Source organism: Copadichromis virginalis, linkage group LG10, assembly GCF_057382275.1.
Source record: "Copadichromis virginalis isolate Kocher_CV1m ecotype Utaka linkage group LG10, C_Virginalis_male_GT1.1, whole genome shotgun sequence".
Lineage (NCBI taxonomy): Eukaryota > Metazoa > Chordata > Actinopteri > Cichliformes > Cichlidae > Copadichromis > Copadichromis virginalis.
Window position 1 is genome coordinate 11,212,794 of NC_140627.1, and position 23,046 is coordinate 11,235,839.

The following is a 23,046-nucleotide window of genomic DNA, read 5'->3' on the forward strand; positions in this document are numbered from 1 at the left end:
AGCATTTTCAGCAGGGCTACCCTCTCAAGCTACAGAGAAGCAAAAAATAACGTAGTCCCGGTGATTCCAGCAGCTAGCTTGCAAGAACTTCAGTTTGGAACATAGTGTACCCAGCTGCAGTGTGATAGTCTCTCTGTGCTAATTTAACAAACAAACAAAAAATAATCAGTGGGAAAGTCGAGTGATCCTATTACTGATACATTACTGAGTGATTACAGATGACATCAGTGTTGCAACATGCACACTGCATGTGATTAGGTTTAATACAGTGCAGCTGTGGGAGACTGTGAGCAGGAAGCCCCGTCCTTAAATGGCCTGTCTATTTCCACTGTGTACTCATACAACATATACAAGCATGTATGCAGTCTTTTTGACAGGTGAACTGAGGGCTGGTTCACAAAAACACATGGATTTCATCTCCTTTACTGTTTTAATGAACTTTAAATAGATTTATATTACACCGCTTTCAATTCAATTCAGTCTCATTTATATAGAAAACAAATCACTATATCTCAAGGAGCTTTATATTGCAAGTAGACAACAATAATAAATAGAAAACTCGAATAATCAGAAAACCCCCTAGCAGCAAGTCTTGGGTGACAGTGGGAAGGAAAAACTCCCTTGCAAAAAGAAACCTCCAGCAAAACCAGGGAGGGGTAGCCATCTGCCGTGAAGAGAGCAGAGAGAGGATAGCACAAAAGACACACATGGGAGACAGCCAGAGTTTAAAATTAACGATGAAATACAACATGGAGAGTGAAACAGAAGTGAGTGAAGAAGAAACAATCAGTGGATCATGAGAAGCCCCCAGCAGTCCGGAGCTATTGCAGATTAACTAAGAGAGGGTTCAGGTTCACCCAAACCAGCCCCAATTTGTTGAAATAGGAACATTTTAAGCCTAATCTCAGAAAAAGAGAATGTGTCTGTCTCCCAAATGCAAACTGGGAACTGATTCCACAGAAGAGGAGCCTGAAAGTTGGCTGAATCTTCTTCCCCTTACCGCCAACCAGTCATGGCAGATGGCTGTCCATCTCTGAGCCCAGTTCTACTCCATTTAAAGGGAGTTTTTCCTTCCCACTATCACCAAGTGCTTGCTCACAGGGGGTCATCTAATTGTCGGGGTTTTCTCTCTATTATATGGGGTCTTACCTTACAATATTGGTACATAATGGTGCTATATCAATAAAGCACAATTGAATTGAATTGAATTGAATTGAATTGAACAGAGAGAATAGCCCTGTACACTCAGAATTCATCCTACTGCTTCTATCAGCTGTCACATCATGATACCCAGCTTTATTCATTTGTGAAGCCAGAAGATACAAATCAACTAGCTAAACTATAGACATCTCTTAAAGATATAAAGGTCTGGATGACATCTACGTTCCTTCTTCATACTTTTCTCTTCTGATCATTCTGATACAAATTAATCCTGGTTTTATCCATAATTTTTTTTTATTCATTTATTTTTCAAAAATATATATTTCAGATGCTTCCTGGCAAAGAAGATGGGAAATTGTCCTTAAAAGGTGTGTACTTCTCCACAATGGAAATCTTACAAACTGGAAATCCATCCATCCATTTTCTTCCGCTTATCCGGGGCCAGGTCGCGGGGGCAGCAGCCCAAGCAGAGAAGCCCAGACCTCCCTCTCCCCAGCCACCTCCTCCAGCTTGTCCAGGGAAACACCAAGGCGTTCCCAGGCCAGCTGAGAGATATAATATCTCCAGCGTGTCCTGGGTCTGCCCCAGGGCCTCCTCCCGGGACCAGACAAAGAGTGATTCAGAGGACCCCTATGAAAAGACCATCGAGGGAACAGTTCACCCTGCCCGGGATAGGGTTAGCGGGGCCCCGCCCTGGAGCCACGCCCGGGGAGGGTGCCCGAGGGCGAGCGTCTGGTGGCCGGGCACAGCCCGAAAAAGGGACATGGGCCCATCTTCCTGCAGGCCCACCACCCGTAGGAGGCATGTAGGGGTCGGGTGCAATGTGAGCCGGGCGGCGGCCAGGAACAGAGGTCCTGGCGGACCGATCCCTGGCTACCAAGACTGGAAATTAAAAGATTAAATTAAACCATATTAGACTTTCCAATCATTTGAACCATATAGAAGTTACCAGGCTATTTCATAATGTGGAATATCACGATAATAATTTCATGTTATTCAAAAGTTTAGATGGATAGTGAAGGCTGATGGGTTTGCAGTGTTGTGGTGGATTGTGGTAAGTTAGGTCGTGGGTAACTACAGAGATATTATAAAATAGAGAGCAGTGAAAGAACTGTGAATTGTATTGGAGACTTTTGTGACAGCAAAGATGGTGATAAAAGTTTTAAAAGTTTATTTGAGGACAACATCAGAAAACATTTAATTTGATCAAATTTGACTTGACATTATATGCAGTTTTTATTTCATTAAAATAAAAGTTAAATGAAAGTGCCCAGATGTTTCGGCATGTCTGCTGACTAACGGAACTTGCTTCCAGAAGGAGTCAGCAATCCGAATATAAGAATTCCAAGTTTGACCTTCATCCCAGCTGTTTAGAGTCGTGTCCCATCTGTTGTTTCTGTGTTGGGCTAAATAGTGATTTCTGGTGTTTCTGTGTGTTTTTTTATGTGTGACATCTTATATTATTAAATAAACTGTAATCAACAGGATTTATGAAGGGTTATTATATTTTTAAAAAGGACCTGTTTTTAAGGTTTTTTTTTTTTATGTCTCTGCAGTGTTGTACCCCATTATAATCAACCCAGTCCTTTTTGACCACTCAAAATATCTTTATAAAACGATTCCTTTTTTTTCTTCTTTTTTTTTTTTTACATTTATTTTTATTTATTTTTTTGCAATTCCTGCCCTCTTGGGCTGATCTCTCTTAAAAAGCCATTTTTAATGTCAGTGATTTTTACTGGAATAAATAAAAGAGTTATAAAAGTATTTTTAACAACAAAAAAAACAAAAAATAAAACAACAACAAAACAGATTGCGGCTTCTACATTGTGGCAGGGATATTGTTTCTGGCTCAAAGTGACTTGATATCATTCATGAAAGATATATTTGACATATGTTTCACAGATTATAGGCCAACAAGTTATTTACAACAGTTTAAATACGGACAAAAGTTATTTGGCAAATACCGGAAATCACTTTTTGGAACTTAAAGTTCCCCACCTGCCAAAACCCTCTTGTATATGCAAAGTATAAACAAACCACGAGCTGCCAACTCTTTATTGCGTGGCACAAAAAAAACGTGTAGTAAACAGGAGGCAAGGAAATAGGTATTAAGCCAGCTAATGAGTTTAAGCTCCCCGATGGAGTGCCAGTTTCAACTCCAGAGGGAGCCAGCAAGCATGTTTCTATCAGCTGTCCACTCACTAACATGACCCGGACTCTTACAGGTCGGCAAGCTACATTTGGGCTTCATTTCTGTTTCTCCTGCAGATATCCATCAGGTTCATAAAAAGGCTTCCTATCGCCGAGCTGGAAAGTAATCTTTAAACGGCGCATTTATTAAAGGTGGTAAACTGTGCCATCAAAAGCTCTGCCATTTAACACAGATGCCCATCCATCCAATCTTTTCCGCTTATTCAGTTCAGGGCCACCGGGGTCCTGAATCCTATCCCAGCCGCCAGGGGACTGTGGGTTATGATAAGTAAAAAGAACTTCGTGTGTTTAATTCAAATTAAAGTGTGTAAAGACGGCGGGGAAGCAGATCCGGGTTCTCTGATGTGGTTGAAATCCAGAAGATGGCAGTAATGCAACTTCACTGATGGTTACAAAAGAGAAAAGCTCAAAGAAGAAGAGAGCCAACTTTTTTTTTTTTAGAAGAGAGCCAACTGATGGAGGAGTGCAGCAACTCTGCAGGAGGAGTCGCTTAATAATTAATTTGGACTTTTACGCCATGCCAAGAAATTTTTACAAGTTTTAAGACTCTCTTGTGTGCAAGTGAAGGGCTGAAGGGAGAAACACACACCAGCATGCACAAAGCACGCCGCTGTGGTTTTAGTTGGTCGGATTACTGCTGGGAGGCTTAACGGAAAACCATTTTAAATTTTGGGGTTCAGTTCAGTTTTTTAGTGCATCTCTGTGTGTGTTTGCACCTGAAATGTTTTGCAGATTGCACAGGAGTGTGCTGAGACAGGCTCAGCTTCTGCGTGGTGTCAGCAGGAGCACGGCTTTGCCACGGAGGGCTTGTGCTACTTTCCGCACACACGAGCAGTGTCTTGGTGGGTTTAGCTGTAACCTTTTAACCCGGTTTGCGCATGCCTGGTTTTGTTTGTTTGTTTTTATGTTATCACAAATTTCGCTGTTAACCCCCTGAACACATATTTCTGAAATCACCAGAACTGCACTATGGAGGGACGCAGATGCATTTTAACTATGTGTGGCTGCGAGATCACTGCCTCTCTGCTGCTTCGTACAACTCCAAAACTAACCAGAGGAACCTGGACACTGGGAGCATAGATCTGACTATACGTCCCGAAAGCACACGAGTGGAAGAAGACCACCTTGTTATCACCTGTAAGTGGGGCACTATAAGTGCAACAGTGGGTTGCACAGGCGGGTGGGAGAGAACATGATGAAAATTGACTTTAAATTGTGTGAAGAACTAAGACACATTGTTGAAGTGCAACTTAGTATTATTTTTTGAAGGATGGCCATCATCTGTTTTCTAAATGGAATCTTCATTCAATGTGGCCATTTCTGTAAAACAAAATAGTTTGGAAATAACACATTTTCTTTAGTTAAATTGCATTAAAATGGCACATGCTAAACGCAGGAGCAAGGTTATTGAAACTCAACTAAAACTGAAGCTAAACGTGTAAAAACATTTTAGTTTTTTTAGTTTTTAGTTTTTTATTTTCACAAATAGTACATAATTACATAACATAATACAGTGTACAATTCAAAACCAAAAAATAAACAAACAGACAAACAAACATAAAACAAACAAACTGATAACTAAACACACAAAAAAACAAAAAACAAAAAACAAAAAAAAACCCAGCTCAGTTCCATTACAGTTTAAACACTCAAGAGAATCCTTGTAACATAATATTAGAAACATCAGGTTCCACATAGTTCAAGTATGGTTCCCACACCTTAAAGAATTGATCTGTTTTTGAATGCAATATACATGTAAGATATTCCAGTGGCACTAAATCCAACACTACTCTTTTCCAACCTTTAATAGTTGGTACTTTTTCATAAATCCATTGGAGTAGTATATTCTTCCTTGCCGCATAGGTGAGAACACAGTACAATCTCCTATTATTCTTGGATATTAATCGCCGGCTGGGGAGGCCCAGTATGAGAGACAGAGGGTCCATCTCCAATTCACAACCGAAAATCTTCTCCATTTCAAATAGCACATTAGACCAATATTCTTGCAATTTCAAACATGACCAGAAGCTGTGAGTTAGGGTACCAATTACTGTCTTACATTTAAGGCACATGGGTGAAAGGGTAGGATTATATTGATGTCTGCGAAACATAGATATGTGCATTCTATGTATAATTTTTAACTGTATTGCTTTGGTACGATTACAAACTGATATTGATTTGGCGTAACTCCAGACATCTTCCCACTCCTCATCATCAATTACTATACCTAATTCCTTTTCCCATTTGCCTTTAAGCCTCTGTGACGTCCCTGAGAGTACAGAATATAAAGCCTTATAAAATATCTTCACAGGTACCTCTTTGTCTGTTAAAAATAATAATTTTTCAACAGGAGAGACTTCATGACTCTCACTAAAGTTAGTACTATGCAAAATATAATGCCTTATCTGTAAGTAACGGAAAAAGTCATGCTTGGGGAGAGAATATTTCTCAACCATTTGGTCAAATGGCATAACTACATTATCGGAGAATAAGTCCCTCAGTCTCTGAATTCCTTTGTTCTTCCATTCCTTAAATCCTATATCAAACATCCCCGGTTGAAAGTCAAGATTATTCACAATAGGAGTAAACATAGATGTTAGCTTCAACCTTCCCTCAATTCGACATACAAAAAAAACATTTTAGTTAACTAAAACATAAAAAAATATTGAAAAATCAAAAATTAAATGAAACAATTAAGTAAACTACAATAAAAATATAGAAGAATCGTTCTTCGTTTTAGTGTTAGTTTGGTAAAAATTGTATTACAGCTTGTCTGATGGGGGAGCTGATAGACATGTTTATTGAGACTAGATGTGTACAAGGCTGGCAAAACTTTCCATGCAGTAAACACTAAACTAAAACAAGAGAATCCATCTCTGGAAACTTATTGAAACTAAACTGAATTTAAAACAAAAATTCAAATTGAAATAAAAAAAAAAAATCTAATTAGAAAAAGCAAAGCTATAACAACTGCCCAGGACCGGCTCGTCTGAAGTTCTCTGCACAGCCAAATATACTGTAGTGGTCTTTGCCCCCTGGCACATTGTATTTGTGTAAAGATTTACTTCATGTGCAGGTACAGTAAGGCTTAGGGTGTAATTATCCAAAGGAGAAAAACATAGACAGTTTTAGTTATATACCATAAAATTGATTTACACGTACAGGGAATGTTGCCTAAGCTGGCTTTAGATAGCAGCCTTTATCAGCAGTCACTGTTGTAATATTCTGTCTCAAACTTATGAATAACGTGTTCATAATCTGCTTCGTGAGCCACCATTATCTTTATTGCCGCTCGTCCATTTCAACATAAAACACACCCATTTTGGTGAAAACAACCACTCCCCGTTGCCACTACGGTGGACCACAAGGGACAGTAAGCACGGAGTGCAAACATTATCAGCAATACAACATCTCCCTTTTTTTTTAGATGCCCACCAGTGACACAGCTGGTATGCATTTCAAAATAGAACATCCCGAACCTGAGGATAAGGAACAGTTTTTCAACACTGCCATGTGTAAAATTACTGGGGCATAAAACTAACACCAACAATGCAATGCGGGATATGCACTCATTAGTACATGGACATTTGACATGTTTCCATTTTTTTTTTTTTTTTTTTTAGGGCAGCGATCCGCCTACACCCTTTACAATCACAGGTCAAGAATAACCCTCGGTTTGACCACTCGTCCTGATCTGGTGGTCAGTGCAGGGCTAGTGTCCATGGTTGGTGTTTTAGTGTCTCTAGATGGCGACAGGGGCTCTGCTTGTTGCTGAGCTGCACTATCTGGCTGGGTGACCAGATCGGATGCTGGTGCTGAAGGTGCCGGTGACGCCTTGGCGCCTCTCAGGTGCCGTCGGTTACGCCGTATAGTCTGTCCCTCGCCAGTGCGGATCACGAAAGAGCGGGCAGTCTCTGCAGGTCGGATGATGACAGCCGGTTTCCAGGCTCCGGACTCGTGCTGAAAGCGAATGTGGTCCCCCTGCTGCAGCCTCGGTAGTGGTGTGGCGCTGCGATTGTAGTAACGCCTCTGATGCTCTTGTCTTTCCATCCGTGTTTTTTGCACAACCGTCGGGCTTATGATGCGAGGTACCAGGTGGCATCCGGTAACAGGAAGCACTGAGCGTAGACGTCGACTCATGAGGAGCTGCGCGGGTGACCTGAAGCTGTCGACTGGCGTGTTCCTTTGCTCCAATAGGGACAGGTAGGGATCTACTCCCTGAGCATGAGCTTTATCCAGAACTGATTTGGCCGTCTTGACTGTTCTTTCGGCAAGGCCGTTGCTTTGCGGGTACAAAGGACTTGAGGTCGTGTGGACAAAGTCCCATGTGACTGCAAAATCCTTGAACTCTCGAGAGCTGTATTGTGGGCCGTTATCTGAGATAAGCGTCTCTGGTATACCATGTCTGGCGAATATGGCCTTGAGCTTTTTGATGACGGACCCTGCAGTGGTAGAGAATAGCCTTTCGACCTCATAGTAGCGGCTGTAGTAGTCCACAACTACCAAGTAGTCCCGTCCACGCCATGTGAAGAGATCTGAGGCCACTGCCTGCCATGGCCTCTCAGGGATCTGGTGTGGGATGAGAGTTTCTTTGGGATTCGCCGCGCGCCTCTCCTGACATATGGAACAGTTTTCCACCGTGGCAGCTATGTCCTTGCCCATGCCTGGCCAGAAGAGGGCGTCCCTTGCTCTCTGCTTACTCCTCTCAATCCCCATGTGCCCAGTGTGGATTCTCTCCAGCATGTTGTTTCTTAGGGCTGTTGGCACTATAATTTTGTCACCTTTGAAGATGATGCCATGGGAGTGTGAAATTTCATCTCTGAAAGTCCAGAAGTCCAAAAGGGTTTTGGGGCATTTTTTTCTGTCCTCAGGCCAGCCATCCTGCACAGTTTGCTTCAGCAGGGTGAGCTGCGGGTCGCATCCTGTTGCAGCCTGTATCTCTGAGAGTTTTTTGTCACTTACTGGGAGGCTGTTTATCACCGAGTGGATCTGGTCCTCCATGCCTTCACTCAGCGTGCTGTCTTGGTCGGGCAATGGTTTCCTGGACAGTGTGTCGGCCACAGGTATGTCTTTTCCGGGCCGGTGCACGATCTCTATGTCGTATCTCTGCAGCTGTAACAGCATGCGCTGCAGACGAGCAGGGGCTACAGAGATTGGTTTCTTCAGTATGTGCTCCAACGGCTTGTGGTCCGACTCTACGATGACTCTCCTGCCGTATATGTACGTGTGGAAACGCTTGCATCCAAACAGCACTGCAAAGAGCTCTTTTTCGATCTGTGCATAGTTGACTTCTGTTAGGGTCAGTGTCTTTGAAGCATATGCTATTGGATGTCCGTCCTGCATTAACACAGCTCCCAAACCATACTTTGATGCATCTACCTGTAGCCGTAGCTCCTTGGTCGTGTCGTAGTATGCCAGTATGGGGCCTGGTTCTCTGGTTATGAGATCTTTCATTTGCTGGAAGACTCTGTCGTGGGTCTGATCCCAGATGAACTCTGAGTCTTGTTTGAGCAGCTGACGCAGCGGTGCGTTCACCTCTGATAGTCGTGGTGTGAATCTGGACAGGTAGTTCGCCATTCCAAGGATTGTCTCAAGCTCATTCTTATTCTCAGGAGGTGGCATGTCCTTTATGGCCTGCAGTTTCTTTGGGTCTGGCTGGATGCCCTCCCGGGTTGAGTTTGTGTCCAAAGTAGCTCACTTCTGTGGCGCCTATGACACATTTCTCTGGATTGAGACGTACTCCTCGCTCCCGTGTGCGCTCAAGCATGGCACGGAGGTTCTCGTCGTGTTCCTCCTTTGTCCTGCCAAACACGAGGATGTCATCCACGATGGCTGCCACTCCATTGAGCCCTTCATACGTCTCATCGATTTTCCTTTGGAAAATGTCCTGTGCTGATATTATCCCAAAAGGAAGGCGCAGAAAACGGTACCTGCCAAAGGTCGTGTTGAAGGTGGTGAGGAGCGATGACTTGGTGGTTAGTTGGATGGCCCAATAGCCTGAGCGAGCATCCATGACACTGAAGTACTGTGCTCCTGCCAGCTTTGGTGTGATGTCATCCAATGTTGGAAGCGGGTAATGAGGTCTTTTGATGGCTTTGTTTAATTCGCGAGGATCGAGGCATACTCTGAGCTTCCCAGTACGCTTCTCTGCGACCACCAGTCCGTTTACCCATTCTGTGGGTTCTTTTACTTTGATGATTATGCCGTTTTTCTCCATGTCATCCAACTCCCGTTTCAGTCGTTCCCGCAGTGTGAAAGGGATCCTCCGGGGGGGGGCACACAACGGGCATGGCGTCTGGGTCAATGTGTAAGTCGCATTCACCTGGGAATTTCCCTATGCCCTCGAACACATCGGCAAACTCCTCCATGACATTTGTGATCTGTACTGACATGACCAGCTTGACTAGGTTTAGATCCAGGCATGCTCTCAACCCTAGGATGGGGGGTGCTGCAGTGTCTACTATGTCAAATGTCAGCATCTTGTGAATGCCTTTCCACCTGCACTTCAACTGGCATGTGCCCTTGATGTTGAGTTTTTCTCCTCCATAGCCAGATAGTGTGCGTGTGGGCGGTGAAAAGCTAACCTGCTTAAAACACTTCTTAAACAATCGGGCAGGGATGACGTTAGCAGTGGCTCCTGTGTCAAGCTTAAAACTCACGGTGTGATGCAGTGAGCCTACTTCTACGTCGGCGTAAGCCTGTTCATCGGCCTCCCCTTCGTTGCACTTTGTTATGGAATCTATGAATAGCTCCGCTTCATCGCTTGGAGTGTCAGGGTTAATAGAGTACACTGGGTTGGGTTGGTGTGGTGCTTGTGAACGGCATGCTTTGGCAAAGTGGTTCATTTTATTGCACTTTTTGCACCTCTTCCCTTTTGCAGGACACTCCTCCTTCTGGCTGTGTGCTCGTGCACATCTTCCACACACTTTTCCCATCTTATTATAATGAGGTGCCCTCCTATCTTTTTGCTGCGTACTCTGGCGCTTAGCGGATACTGCATGCGCGGGCGCTGCTCCCTGCAGGCTCGTGTGTGGGTCAACCATGGCTTTCAATTGCTCTCGTGCGATCTCATAGGAGCGTGCAATGTCTATGGCTTTTTCTAGAGTCAAATCTGACCCTTGGCTCAGCAGCTTTTCTCTGACTTGTGGTAAACTGGTTGCAAAGACAATCCTGTCTCAGACCATTTCATCACTGTTAACGTAGCCACACTGCTTGACGAGTAACTTTAACTCGGTCACAAAGTGTTCAAATGACTCCCCTTCACCTTGGAGTCTTTCATTAAACTTGTATCTGGCGAAAATGGTGTTCGTTTCCAGAACTCAGGGGGAGGATCGTGGGTTTCTCTTCCTGCCCACCACTGAAGAAACCCTTTCCATGCTCTCTAACACCTCATCTTCCACATAATCGCCCAGCTACTGTAGACACAAGCCATTGCTCAGCTCACAGTGCTGTTCCCCAGAGAGAGCCCCAGCAGGGCGAGCTAGCTTAACTAGCACAAAGCACTGGCTAGCTGGAGTCATTACTTATTCTGTCTGCTAAGTGGAAAAAGTCAGGTGGGATTTAGTTGCCCTTGCTTTGGGAAATCCGAAGATTAAATGGTCCTGCAGATGCCAGGTGTGGACCAGTGGAAACTATTCACTCCCTCTGCTCTAGTTTGAAAAAATGTTAATCTCTGACCCATGGGACTCAGACACAAGCTGGAATTATTCACTCTTTAGTACAGGAGTCAGTGTACAGACCGGGAAACTCCATCTTCCTTTAACCTTTTAAGAACATAGCAGTCCCGTCAGAGTGTTGTAGAGCCGAGATCCCTTTTCTCTGTGGGAATCTCTCTGGATTATACTCTACCATTCATTTAAAAAAAAAAAAAAAACAGACTGTGCAGCTGCTGAAAAATACTCTCACTATGGTTTTATGCAGGCACAAGAGTGACACGGTGTCTTACATACAGTGACATATGTGGGTGTGGCAACCCCATGACAGCTGCTGATGCAGGCATTCTTGCATGCATGCCTCTCCCTGTTAGTGGAACATATTCAAGGTCAGCTCAGTTTCTGAGCATGTATTCTGTTTGTGAACAGGGGGGCTTTCAGAGTTAGGTTAGCAAATGCTAAATCACAGCAGCACATGGACCGCCTGCTATAAATTTTGCATTCAGATCCGAGTCAGGTAATCTTGAGAACCCCTCTGCTATTGTACGCTTGCTTGCACTCTGGTGGCAACAGTCAATATTTCGAGGCTTCCAGCAGTTACTCGCCAAGACTTCCTGTTTGTTGTTATTGTTCACAGTACAGCTAGAATACAGATCCATTTAAGATAAAATGAAAAAGAAAATACAAAGCAAAATCATGGACGGACAATAGAAATTGGTGCTTAAATGGCTGTTTGGCTCAATGGCTTCCTGTTTTGCACCGTACATGGGCTGTTTTCCTGTATTCTGCCAAAGTCCACACACGCTTAATTAGCCTAGCGAGCAAGGACTACAAACAGAATCCAGAAAACTTCTTCTATGACTACACACATTCTCATGTAGAGTCTTTATAGAGAAAATTGTATGTAATAAGAGTCCCTGCAACTCATTTGCTACATATGTACGTACAGACGGAGGATTTTACAGGCCTCTTAATGTCCTGCAATCCTGTATGTATACTGCCTAGCTGTCACAGGGCACAAGAGGCAGGGTACACCTTGGATACAGTCATGGAGACAGACAACCATTCACTCAAACTGTTTTAAAAATGTCTAATTCAGCCGATAATTTATTTAATAATGCGTTCTATCTAACACTTACACTCTGATTAATGCATTGGGAGCAACTCGGGATTCACTATCTTGGCTAGCAGCATTTGACTGGAGGAGCCAAGGATTGAGCCACCAACATTCCAACTGCACTGTAAAATGTAATATTGTGTTTAATTAAAAATATTAAATAGGCTGAACTCAGTTTTTATCAATTTGTTATTAGAGCTCGATTTAAATACTTTTTATGCAAAAAACTCTGATAAACTCAATTTATTTGAGTTGTCTTAACTAAGTAAGATGGAAGTTTTGCTTCTCAGTGCGGAAGGATGAAAGATGTGTTTTGAAAATGCCCCGTCACTACCGTCCTCCTCCCTCTCGGATCAGTCCGCATGTTCATGGTGCCAGCATTTGTTGAGCAAACCTGGAAAAGCGTCAGCTCAAGATATTATTGTTGTCATTGCTGTGAATCTTTACCCGATTCACTGACTTGGTTGAGTAAATGTTTGCCTCACAGGCATTCACACTATTGAGATCCTGTTTCTCTTTATTCTTTATCCTTTATTATTCTAGTTGCTCCGTTTCTTTGCCGCTTAACTACTCCCTCGGTTTTCACCGTTCGAACTTTAAACTGTTCTGCTATTTCTGCTTTCGACTGCTATATCTTTTGGTGATAATAACTTTTATACTTTTTGAGATATTCAGCTTTTTATGCCATTTTTTTGGCCCATTTTACTGTCAGAGACCACATTATCAGTGTGATCACCAGTTTTGCTTGCTGGGCTGAGCCATGTTTTAGCTCAGTGAGATGAGCAGCCGTTCTCAGACCAGGAGGGCAGGGTTCGAATCCCGCTTATGGCAACATTTTCTTCAGAATCAGAATCGTGTGTATTGACCAAGTATATGTGCAGACACATACAAGGAATTTGGTTCCGGTAGATGGTGGCTCTCAAGCACAGCAATGTAAATCTCACACACACACACACACACACACACACACACACACACACACACACACACGCGTGTCTATATATACATTACACATGCATACACATACATACACAAAGCTGTGTAAACCAACTATAAATAACTAATCTAAACTTATATACATAAAATACAGAAATGAAATGAGGTGGAATGAATACTACAGAAAGTTAACACTTCAACTGTTTAAACTCCTTTCCACACAAATTTCAGCTTTTTCACCTCTTTTTAGGAAAATTTTCAGTTTTTCACTACTTTTCAGCACAAATTCCAGCTTCTTAAGCTTTTTTTCATCATATCTTTGTTTTGAGGCCAGAACTGGTTAGGCGCAGTGGGCAGCACAGCTGCCGTGAGTTCTGGTGGCAAGGGTTCGAGTACTACATGTGACAGATGCTGCACATCTTCCCTGCTTGCATGTAATCTCCTTTCTTGACACTCTTCAGTGTAGTCTTTCAAAAAAAACAATACGCCAGGAGTTAGCTGTGCTCGCAGACTCTTATCAAGCCTTGGCCTCCCGGTCAGCTATTCCGCTGGTGGATAACAGAGCTCTCCGAAAACGTGGAAGCACTTTTGCAAATATGTGATATTTTGATAAATTAAGTAGATATTTGAGCATTACACAGCTACATTCTCGGCTGAAAATATCTTAAAAGGTTCGTCTATGCTCTCGTGTCAGGTGCTTCAGTAGGCTACTCATGCTATTAACAGCGGCCGATAGTTTTTACATATTACTGTAATGTTCTTGTCTGCTTGTTTCAGAAAAGTGAAGAGACGGGAATATGTCCATTTCATAAAACAGCCACTCGCTTCAGCCGAGTCCGACATCTTCCGCTTTAGAATACGACTACGCAGCAAACTGGCGCAAGATGACGCGCAGCTGCACTACAGCGATGTTAAAGCGGCAGAATTTACTTTTACCTTTAGAAGATAAATTATTGAAATTAAATAATGATATTCAGCGAGTTTAATTATTTTACAATGTATCGCAAGTACATTGTAAGTAACTGTAATTAAAATACCTAAAAATGAACAGTAATCAGTTACTCTACTTTTTCAGTGGAAAAGTAATTTAATTACAGTAACGCGTTACACCCAACACTGCTCATAGGGGATACTGTACTTGCACATAGGATTACATCATTATCTGAAATGTTTATTACAGGAAGTAGAATCATCCAATATAACCTTAAAGTAGAAATCTGTCAAAGTCAGCTTAACCTTATTTTGCATGTCTATGTTCCAGGGCCTGGTGGTCACATGTCCAGGTACAGTCTCAGTTGGCTTGCTGAGAACAGCTTTGAGAGAAAGTACCAGAGTACAGAACAACCGCGCATCCTTTGGAATTCAGACATCTATAAAAATGCAAACATAACCTCATCCAAATGGGACACGTTCATGAGCTGTGATGACGAGCTAAAGAAATTTCTTCAAAATTATCTTCTGTACGGGATCGCGTTTATAGACGATGTCCCAACCACAGTGGAAGCCACAGAGGCAGTAACCCAGAGGGTCAGTCTAATCAGGTATGCTTCTGTTGGCCTACAGATCACATTCTCATCTTTACGTTAACGCTTCGTATCCAGTGGCGTCGTTCAACCAGCTGTCTGTTGATTATCCTCAATTTCATCTGTTTCTCACAAAGGGAGACTACCTATGGCAGAATGTGGTGCTTCACTTCAGATTTTTCCAGGGGAGATACTGCCTACAGCCAGTTGGCCCTGGACCGTCACACTGACACCTCCTACTTTCAGGAACCGTGTGGGTAGGTGCAGCAGAGATGGGGTTGTTGGTGTAACGTTGACTTCTCATGATTATGTTTGGATATTTGATGCTTCTGTTCGTTATGGCAGAATCCAGGTTTTCCACTGTCTCAAGCATGAGGGAACCGGGGGAAGGACGCTGCTTGTTGATGGGTTCTACGCTGCAGAAAAATTACGTCAGAGCTCACCTGAAAGCTTTGAGCTGCTTGCTCAGGTGCCCGTCAAGCACGATTACATCGAAAATACCGACAGGCACCAAAACCACATCACAGGCATCGGCCCCCTGCTCAACGTGTATCCTTGGAACAATGAAATGTATCTTATACGGTATGTTGATGCTGAAATTTAGTGTAGTTTTTATTTTTCTGATGTTGTGTTCACTTGTTTAGTGGTTGTCCATTTAATTAGCGCAACTGATGTATTTACGTATTGACAGATACAACAACTACGATCGATCTGTGCTAAACACAATCCCCCATGATGTGGTTCAGCGCTGGTACGCAGCGCATCGAGAGCTGACCACAGAGCTGAGGAGGCCAGAGAACGAGCTATGGGTGAAGCTAACTCCGGGAAAAGTAAGATATGTGCAGGCCACAAAGTCAAAACATAAATGCTTCTCCGAGTTCCAACTAAAATGAATTCGTAGTCAAGTCACAGGACAACTTAAATGTCAGTGTTGCTTTATAATCTGAGTGTTTTGCCCTGTCTTTTCCCCGTAAGGTTGTTTTCATAGACAACTGGCGAGTCTTACACGGGAGGGAGTCTTTCACTGGCTTGAGGCAACTCTGTGGATGCTATCTGACCAGAGATGACGTCCTCAGTGCTGCCCGCTGCTTCGGGCTCCAGGCCTGAACGTGAAGTTTTCTTCACTTGACTGCCTTATCACTCTGCCCACAATACAGGTTTAATTAACACTGCACCGATACTGCTGGAGCATGTTTTATTTTGCTCTTCTGTATTTTTTAATTAACATTAGATTTTTTTTTAAGCAGTTTATGTGAAGTTAGAGTGTGAATGTGTCCCGAATTTGACTTGAAACAATGAAATGTCTTAATCCTCAAATGGCTTCCAGTTATTAAACTGTGTCGTGATGTGTTGTGCGTTCAGTGTTACTTCTACTTCCATGTGCTGATCCTGTTTTTATCACACAGCATATCCTCGACACTCTCACAATACTCAGTAAACACAGCCTCTGACACTCATGTGACAAATCTTGAGGCACTCTGGTGATTCAGAAATGTTTTATTTAATCATGATCTGTGAAGTTTGCATGTGATACAAAACAAATTGATGGTGTAACTTTTTTACATTTATTACTTCTGTTACTACTGAAAAAAAAAGGTTATTTAAAAAACATTTAAAACACAGGTTATGATAAAAATCAGAAAAAAAGACAAAACAAAATCACAGACTGAGCTGGTTGTGCACATTAAAGTGGTGCGACCTCAGTGTTAGGAACTTAGCATATTGATCATTCATAGTGTTACGAGTTCAAATATTGAGGGTGAGCACAAAAACAACAATTGGTCCAGGAGAGTCGGTCAAACAATGATTTTAATGAACACACGCGTGGGGAGATGAACACTGCACGCAGACAGCATCGATCTCCGCCCAATAATACACAAGCAGTTGTTTTATAACATCAGGGTATTATTTATGACGCCCCCTCATGCGTCAAAGCAGATACAATACATGCATAAGTTTCAAAACCACAAATGTTCTGTGGACGACTTTTGACACATTTAAAAGGACATCTTCTCCGTCTCGAGGCCAGGTGCTTCCTATTAATCTTCTAGCTCTCGCTTATCTCCTGGAACAAACTGTCCCGTAGGCAAACACAATTTTGCAGTCACAAGCTTTTGCAAACTATTATTTGAACTCTTACCTAAACACGAGTCTAACTACTGTTTGTGTGTGTGTGTATGTCTCGACCTCCAACGCAATCAGCCTCACCCCGCCCGTTGGCGCTTCTAACCTTTTACCAGACAGAAGCTCTCTGTGGTAGGTGTAATAACCTTAACTAAGAACATGTGTAATCTATTGAATAAATGCTTTGATGAAATGATAATTAATGTAATGGTAATGATGATGCTTATGAATAGTAGCAGTAAAATATTTCCCTGATCTCCACAATAGGATTCGAGTGCAATCAAACAATACTGAATTATTCACAAAGCCTATGGAATACAGTACATTCAAAACTGGGCTCTGATTTAATGTCCCTTGGTATAGGCATGACATCATCAATGTGATTTATTTGATTTTCTTTTATGTAAAAAATCTTTTAGAATCATGTTCATACAGTTTATTTTTTTCACACAATGTAAGAAAAAAGATTGAAATTTAAAACATTCATTACTTAACTGAAATTGGAAAAAAAAAAGCTGTAAAACTGACAGAATTTGAGTAAGCACAGAAAAAGCAAATTCAAACATGAAGATTAGCTCCATTGTTCTCATTACATCTGAATTCTCTCCATATCAAAGACTGGTATACATAATAGTGATGCTAATGCAATACTTTAGCTGTTTAAAGTGGCATTTAGGCTTGAGGGCCTTCTTCCTCATCCTGAACGTTGTCAGCCGTGTTTGCATTGGGAATGCTCTCATAGGGCTCCTGGGCTGGAGGAGAGCTCCCCCTAGTGGACAAACAAACAGTAGCCGTTACACCCTTGAACTCTAAATGACCAAATCGATGGAAGAAGTGTATCAAAAATCTGTAATCTCACTTCATCTCGTTGGCCTCTGCCATTTTAACAGCGTTGTATTTGTGTTTCTTGACTGTGTGAGCGATGAACCACGCAACCAGGCCGATCAGCACGCACCCGAGCAGCGCTCCGATAACCGCGCCTGCGATAACCCCATCTGCCACTTCTATACAAACACAAACATTTTATACCTGTGAGGGGGGATTATTACACACACAAACACACACAAACACACATATTAAAGCTCCCCAAAAAATAAATGTGAGGACAAACCAGGACTCAGCTCAATGGTGCATGTTGCAAAGCCCACAACATTTGTAGCAATGCACTGGTACTCCCCAAACTCAAACTGGGAGATGTTTTTGATTTCCAGTATTCCAGTTGTGGTTGCTGAGAAAAAACAAAGTTCACTCAGATTCATGAGATGGTAAATGTGCTAATGCGCGCATATATGTATGTATATATATATATATATATATATATATATATATATATATATATATATATATATATATACATACACATACACGTGTGTGTATATAGATGCTGGACTCACTTCTTCCCAGCACAGGCCTCCTTGTCTTGGTCTGATCCAGTTTGGCCCAGTTGTAGGTCGGTGTTGGGTTTCCCTGCTCACTGTGGCAGGTCAGAGTGACCAGGTGACCCGATTCAACATTGCCATGGACGGCGCAGTAAGGAGCAGATGGTTTCTCTGGCGGACCACAGGGAAGTTAAGGCTTTATTGGCTACTTGACATTATTACAAAGCACACATTCAGCCTGGAGAAAACACTGACATTTTTCAAGCCATTTAAACAGCAGCTCCTGAATAAAGAGATCAGCTTCCCTTTGAGGCTTGGCAAGGAAATCCAGTCATCATCATAGCCTTGAAACCTTCCTTTTTGATAAAGCTTATAGTTAGGTCTTGATCAGGTGACCCCAAACCTTCCTTTAGTTGCAACACTGCTACTGGGGGCTTCCCATGATGCTTCTTCACTCCTCGTTTTCCCTCTCTATGAGTTTATAGACCACTCTGCATTTAATAATTAGTTAGTATTAACCTCTGACTCTCCTCTACAGCTTGTCTTTTGTCCTGTCTCCTTCCCCTCACCCCCACCCACAAACTGGTCAAAACAGCTTTTGCCAAGTGTTTGCTTATAGGGGTCATCTGATTGTTGGGGTTTTTTCTGTATTACTGTAGGATTTTACCTTATAATATATGACACCTTGAGGCGACTGTTGTTATTATTTGATGAAATATGAATAATTTACTATTTTTTTCTTTTTCTTTCTCTTCTCTTTTTATTACTTTTGTATAGTTTTACCACCGCATGCTTTGATGTTATTTCAGTGAAACCACAGGGTAACTTTAGAGGGGAAATCACACTTGTGACAGCTTATGAGCATCTGATGGGACTGCAAGCAAAACACATTGAAAGTGCTGATTTTATTCTTTAACACCACATTGTTTTATAATCCTCTTAGACTGAGTTAGATACTGAGGACTGGAAACAACTAGTAGATATGTCAGATAAAAAAAAAAGTACTTTCTTTTCTGAAATTTGTTGCAGTATGAAGTGGGATAAAGCAGCAATGGTCAAGTGCCTCTAGATGCTCTTTCAGTCGCTGCTTTAGAACAGATGGTCTACACCGTATTGATTACTGCTATATTCCAGTCCGCAGCTCTGTGTGTGTTTATCAGTGTGTATTTTCTTCTTTCCTGTTTATGCTGGTTTCTCCCTGTAGGTGCCATCAATTATTGGCTTCCACTGCTGAGTGTCTCTGATAGGTTTGTAGCATAAACCTATTCGCTGGAACGTTAAGACAATATAATTACACTGCAAGCAAGACGCAAGTAGGCAAACTTCTTCATGGTACTCGTGCACGGGAGAGAACCAGACAAACGCCGTTCCTTCGCTTGACCCCAGTAGCTCTCGTCCGTTCTCCCGTATCACTGTCCTTTTATTGAGGTTACATGAATATGCATAAGTTCATTAACATATGACGTCTACATACACAAAGAGTACCTTGCCTCTGTGTGTGTGTGTGTGTGTGTGTGTGTGTGGACTGCTGATCAAAGGGTCAAACATCCTTGGTCAGGAAGAGGGTAGCCTCCCCCTCCCCCTAGATGGTTCATCCTAGATAACACGGTGAGGAAGTCCTGCAGTTCATCTAAACAAAGAGCACTTAGACTAGAACAGACGCAACTACGTTAATCCTACCATAAAATAATAAGACACGGTATGACCTCTCATGCTCCCAAAGTGCTGTCTAATACACACAAAGTTTGCAGACTATCAAGGATCAAAACCTCTACCAATCTACAACTAATTACAAAACTCTAAGCATATATAAGTAAATATTTCTAAGCATAAATGACAATCAACAATACAAATCTAACAGTCTCTCCAACACCTGATTGGCAGATTTTAATCTTGAGGGAATAAATCACCAGCCAGAGCAGATCTCAAGTATGAGGGTCCTCTCTCCTCTCTGCCCTATCTGTGTGAATTGTTGACACTGCACTGGCAATTTAGATGCATTTTGTAGACCATAGGAAGTAGATAATGGAAAATGAAGGGATGAAGGCAAATTCTGGTGCCCTTTTTATTTTCATTCATACACCAGCGTGTTTTTTAGTCTTTCCTTGGAGTTTTCAGGTGAAACAATTCATTGTGTATTGTAGATTGTTTATCAAAGATGGTTAACAGATTTGTTCGTTAAAATAGCAAATCCTTTTAATCAAACAAAACGTCACGTGGCTAGCCATTAGTCATCGTGATTCAGGATACGTTAGGAGTGGCCTCATCGTGAGCTCAGCAGCTACTGAAGAGGCAATCTGTGTTTCATTGCTGCCCGCTGATTATTAGATCGTTCAGTAAGACAGTTGGAAACAAACTGTACGCCAAAATCATGTTTGATACCACATGCGTTTTAACTTTCACAAAAAAGACATCAGGAAAACAAACAAAGTTTCTATACATATATATTTGTAATTTATGGCAAAGCTGTCCAGTGTTAGTCGTTCTATGTGAAAATAAGTGATGCAAATCAGCCTTGAGCCCATGTTAATCAGCATGAGTGTGTTCATACATATTCATATTGTGCCTCATAGTCAGTATAAAGAAAGTGCCCCACTCCCCAGTCATTTTTTTCCATAAAGGCTGTACAGTATTTAGGTAGCACATGCATGCAGCAGACACTCATATATATTCTGTATGCAGTACGAGGATGCAGTCACAGTCCTTTTTCTAATTTCCAACACTGACAATGAGGAGACTGCTGAAGTAACCATGGAAACTACTGAGGCCTGCAAGGTTGTCCTGGTAACTCGGTGAATGAGGGGATTTGAGATGAATGTAATTCCCTATTTACACTGTTCAGGGCCACTACTTTAATAGGTTTGTTAATGTTACAACATTGATAATTGATACAGAAATCTCAGGTGAGGAAAGATAGCTGAAACATTCTTACTGAAATCACAGTTTCGATAAAAACACTGGCACTCCCTTTTCAGGGAGTCACACACGCTTACTTAGAGGAGGAGAATAATGGCTGAAGCAGCAGCATTCTAATGGGTGTAATCGGGTAGCATGAAATCTCCTACACACCCACTGTTTACCCTCGCAACCTTTCTGATTCCTGGACTGTGAGAATGTGTGTAGGTTCCTTTCCATGACTCATTCCTTTTGTTCACTTTTACCCGTGCTTTTGTGTGGCCTAAGTGTGTTAGGGTTCATGTTTTGTCTTTAAAAAATGATCAAATAGGATCAAACAGGGTTTGAAAATGTAATAACATAAAAACACAATAATATACCAAACACCAAAAATCTATTTCAAAAGTGGGCAAAACTCACCGAGGACATTCACGATGATATTTGCTTGAGACTGTCCATCAACGTCGGGCAAATTGTGAACTTCACACGTGTAGAGCCCAGAGTCCGATGGTTGCATGTTTCTTATAGTTATGGAGGCATTCATGGTGGCCCCTGGAGCAGCTGGAGTTTGAATCCTGCCTTCGTAAGACTTGGGAATAACAACCTTTCCTGATTGATAGTAAAAGATCTGAAAGCAAATGGCAAGAAGTCAGATCCGATCATCTGTTGGCTATCGCTGCACAAACTCACTGTCCTCGAGCTAGTTTGCATGAGTGATCCAAATAATTGGAGAGATGAAACCTTTAGTTCTCCAGTTAATATGATATTTACAGGACCGACGTTTTTTTTTTTTTTTCACATCAGCATGTAGTAGATGTCTTTAAAAGCACTTTTTGACATTGCATGAAGCAGCACATTTGTGAGTCTGTGGCTGTAGGTTAAATGAGCACTGCCTGAAAGATATTTGTCGATCTCAGTCACAGGCATCTCGATCCAGACTGGGTGTGTCTGCTAGCTGGTAAGAAAACGTGGCACAGCAGGAAAAGGCGCAAACCTGTATGTGTAGCTGTGCGTAGACATATGTTTTTAAAATATTTAAAATACAGGAAAAAACTAAATGTTTGCTGCTCTGATGAGAATCAATTCCTTCGAAGCATTTTGAAGCATCTCGAAGATGATGCTATGTTCTGAGAAAGCGATTCTTATCTGCTCTGGAGAACTTGGAAGAAACACAAAATTACTCATGTCTTTCAGAAGTGATCACCGTGTGTAGTCGCATGAGTTTATTGGCCTGAACTTCAACTTGCACACCCTATTTTTAGCTACTAAATTGAAAGACATCCTGTCATCCTGGTCCATAAAACTACAAATTAGTTGGCACATGGCTGTAATCCGAACAATAGACTGCATCTACCTGCTGTGCAGTCATGGCGGATTTTGAGAGAAACTCCCACTGGATTGTTAGGTCGGCAGTTGTCGCCACTGTAGTGGCAAACGTACAGTCGAGCAGGACACTATCACCAATTGTCACATTGACGTATTTCTGCGTGGTCGTCACTGTGATGAGTTCGACACATCCTGTAAAACAATATCAGAGCTCAAGTAGGTTTCCAATAAAATGTAAACTTGCTACAAAAAAACAAATGATAATGTAAGACAGAAATGTGCTTACCTGTAATGCTTAAAAGCACCAACAAGAGCTGCACAGAGCACATCTTTACAAAAGCTGTGGGGATTCTCACAGAATGTCCTAAGAACTGAACTTTATACTCGCCGTGCAAGCAGGTCTAGAAGAGGAAGGGGTAAATGCATTACAGTATCACAGGCAAGGTCGGGGAATTCATGGTAACAGAACTGCTGATAATGCGCATGTTTGCATTTCCATGTTTGCCAGACAAGGTGTGTACACTGGGTGTGTAGAGAACTGTTTTTCATAAATTATAGATTTGGGCATTCGGGCTCAAAAAGTTTAAATCAGGGTGGATTAAAATGAGAAATGATGGCAAAGAAAACCCCTAATCTGGTCATGCTTTGGGCAGATACAACGTGACCTTAAAGGAAACAAATGGACTGAGTGCAGTCTGCTCTGTGTGTGTGTGTGTTTTGAA

The 23,046-nt window shown here is 42.1% G+C and overlaps 2 protein-coding genes across 2 annotated transcripts; one reads left to right on the forward strand and one right to left on the reverse strand.

Annotated features, from left to right (window-relative positions):
- Positions 1 to 3,809: 3,809 nt before the first annotated feature.
- Positions 3,810 to 15,951, forward strand: tmlhe (trimethyllysine hydroxylase, epsilon). The gene is made up of 7 exons (XM_085469793.1): positions 3,810 to 4,214; positions 4,333 to 4,509; positions 14,339 to 14,618; positions 14,738 to 14,857; positions 14,946 to 15,182; positions 15,292 to 15,430; positions 15,576 to 15,951. The coding sequence occupies exons 1-7, from the start codon at positions 4,094 to 4,096 to the stop codon at positions 15,705 to 15,707; spliced, it is 1,206 nt and encodes a 401-aa protein (XP_085325919.1). The 5' UTR covers positions 3,810 to 4,093; the 3' UTR covers positions 15,708 to 15,951.
- Positions 15,952 to 16,382: 431 nt separating this feature from the next.
- Positions 16,383 to 22,767, reverse strand: LOC146699873 (V-set and immunoglobulin domain-containing protein 1-like). Its single transcript, XM_085469795.1, has 7 exons — positions 22,611 to 22,767; positions 22,353 to 22,516; positions 21,419 to 21,626; positions 18,119 to 18,274; positions 17,836 to 17,952; positions 17,584 to 17,728; positions 16,383 to 17,493 (listed from the first exon to the last, which is right to left on the reverse strand). Exons 1-7 carry the CDS (start codon positions 22,651 to 22,653, stop codon positions 17,397 to 17,399), a joined length of 930 nt encoding a protein of 309 aa, XP_085325921.1. The 5' UTR covers positions 22,654 to 22,767; the 3' UTR covers positions 16,383 to 17,396.
- Between the last annotated feature and the right edge of the window lie 279 nt (positions 22,768 to 23,046).

Coding starts and splice junctions, on each gene's coding strand:
- tmlhe (XM_085469793.1), top strand. CDS start 4,094: ATGTTTTGCAGATTGCACAGGAGTGTGCTGAGACAGGCTCAGCTTCTG. Junction 4,215..4,332: donor CACACACGAGCAGTGTCTTG/GTGGGTTTAGCT, acceptor TGAAATCACCAG/AACTGCACTATGGAGGGACG. Junction 14,858..14,945: donor TACTTTCAGGAACCGTGTGG/GTAGGTGCAGCA, acceptor TCGTTATGGCAG/AATCCAGGTTTTCCACTGTC.
- LOC146699873 (XM_085469795.1), bottom strand. CDS start 22,653: ATGTGCTCTGTGCAGCTCTTGTTGGTGCTTTTAAGCATTACAG. Junction 21,627..22,352: donor CCGCCATGACTGCACAGCAG/GTAGATGCAGTC, acceptor ATTTGCTTTCAG/ATCTTTTACTATCAATCAGG. Junction 18,275..21,418: donor TATCATCGTGAATGTCCTCG/GTGAGTTTTGCC, acceptor GTGGTCCGCCAG/AGAAACCATCTGCTCCTTAC.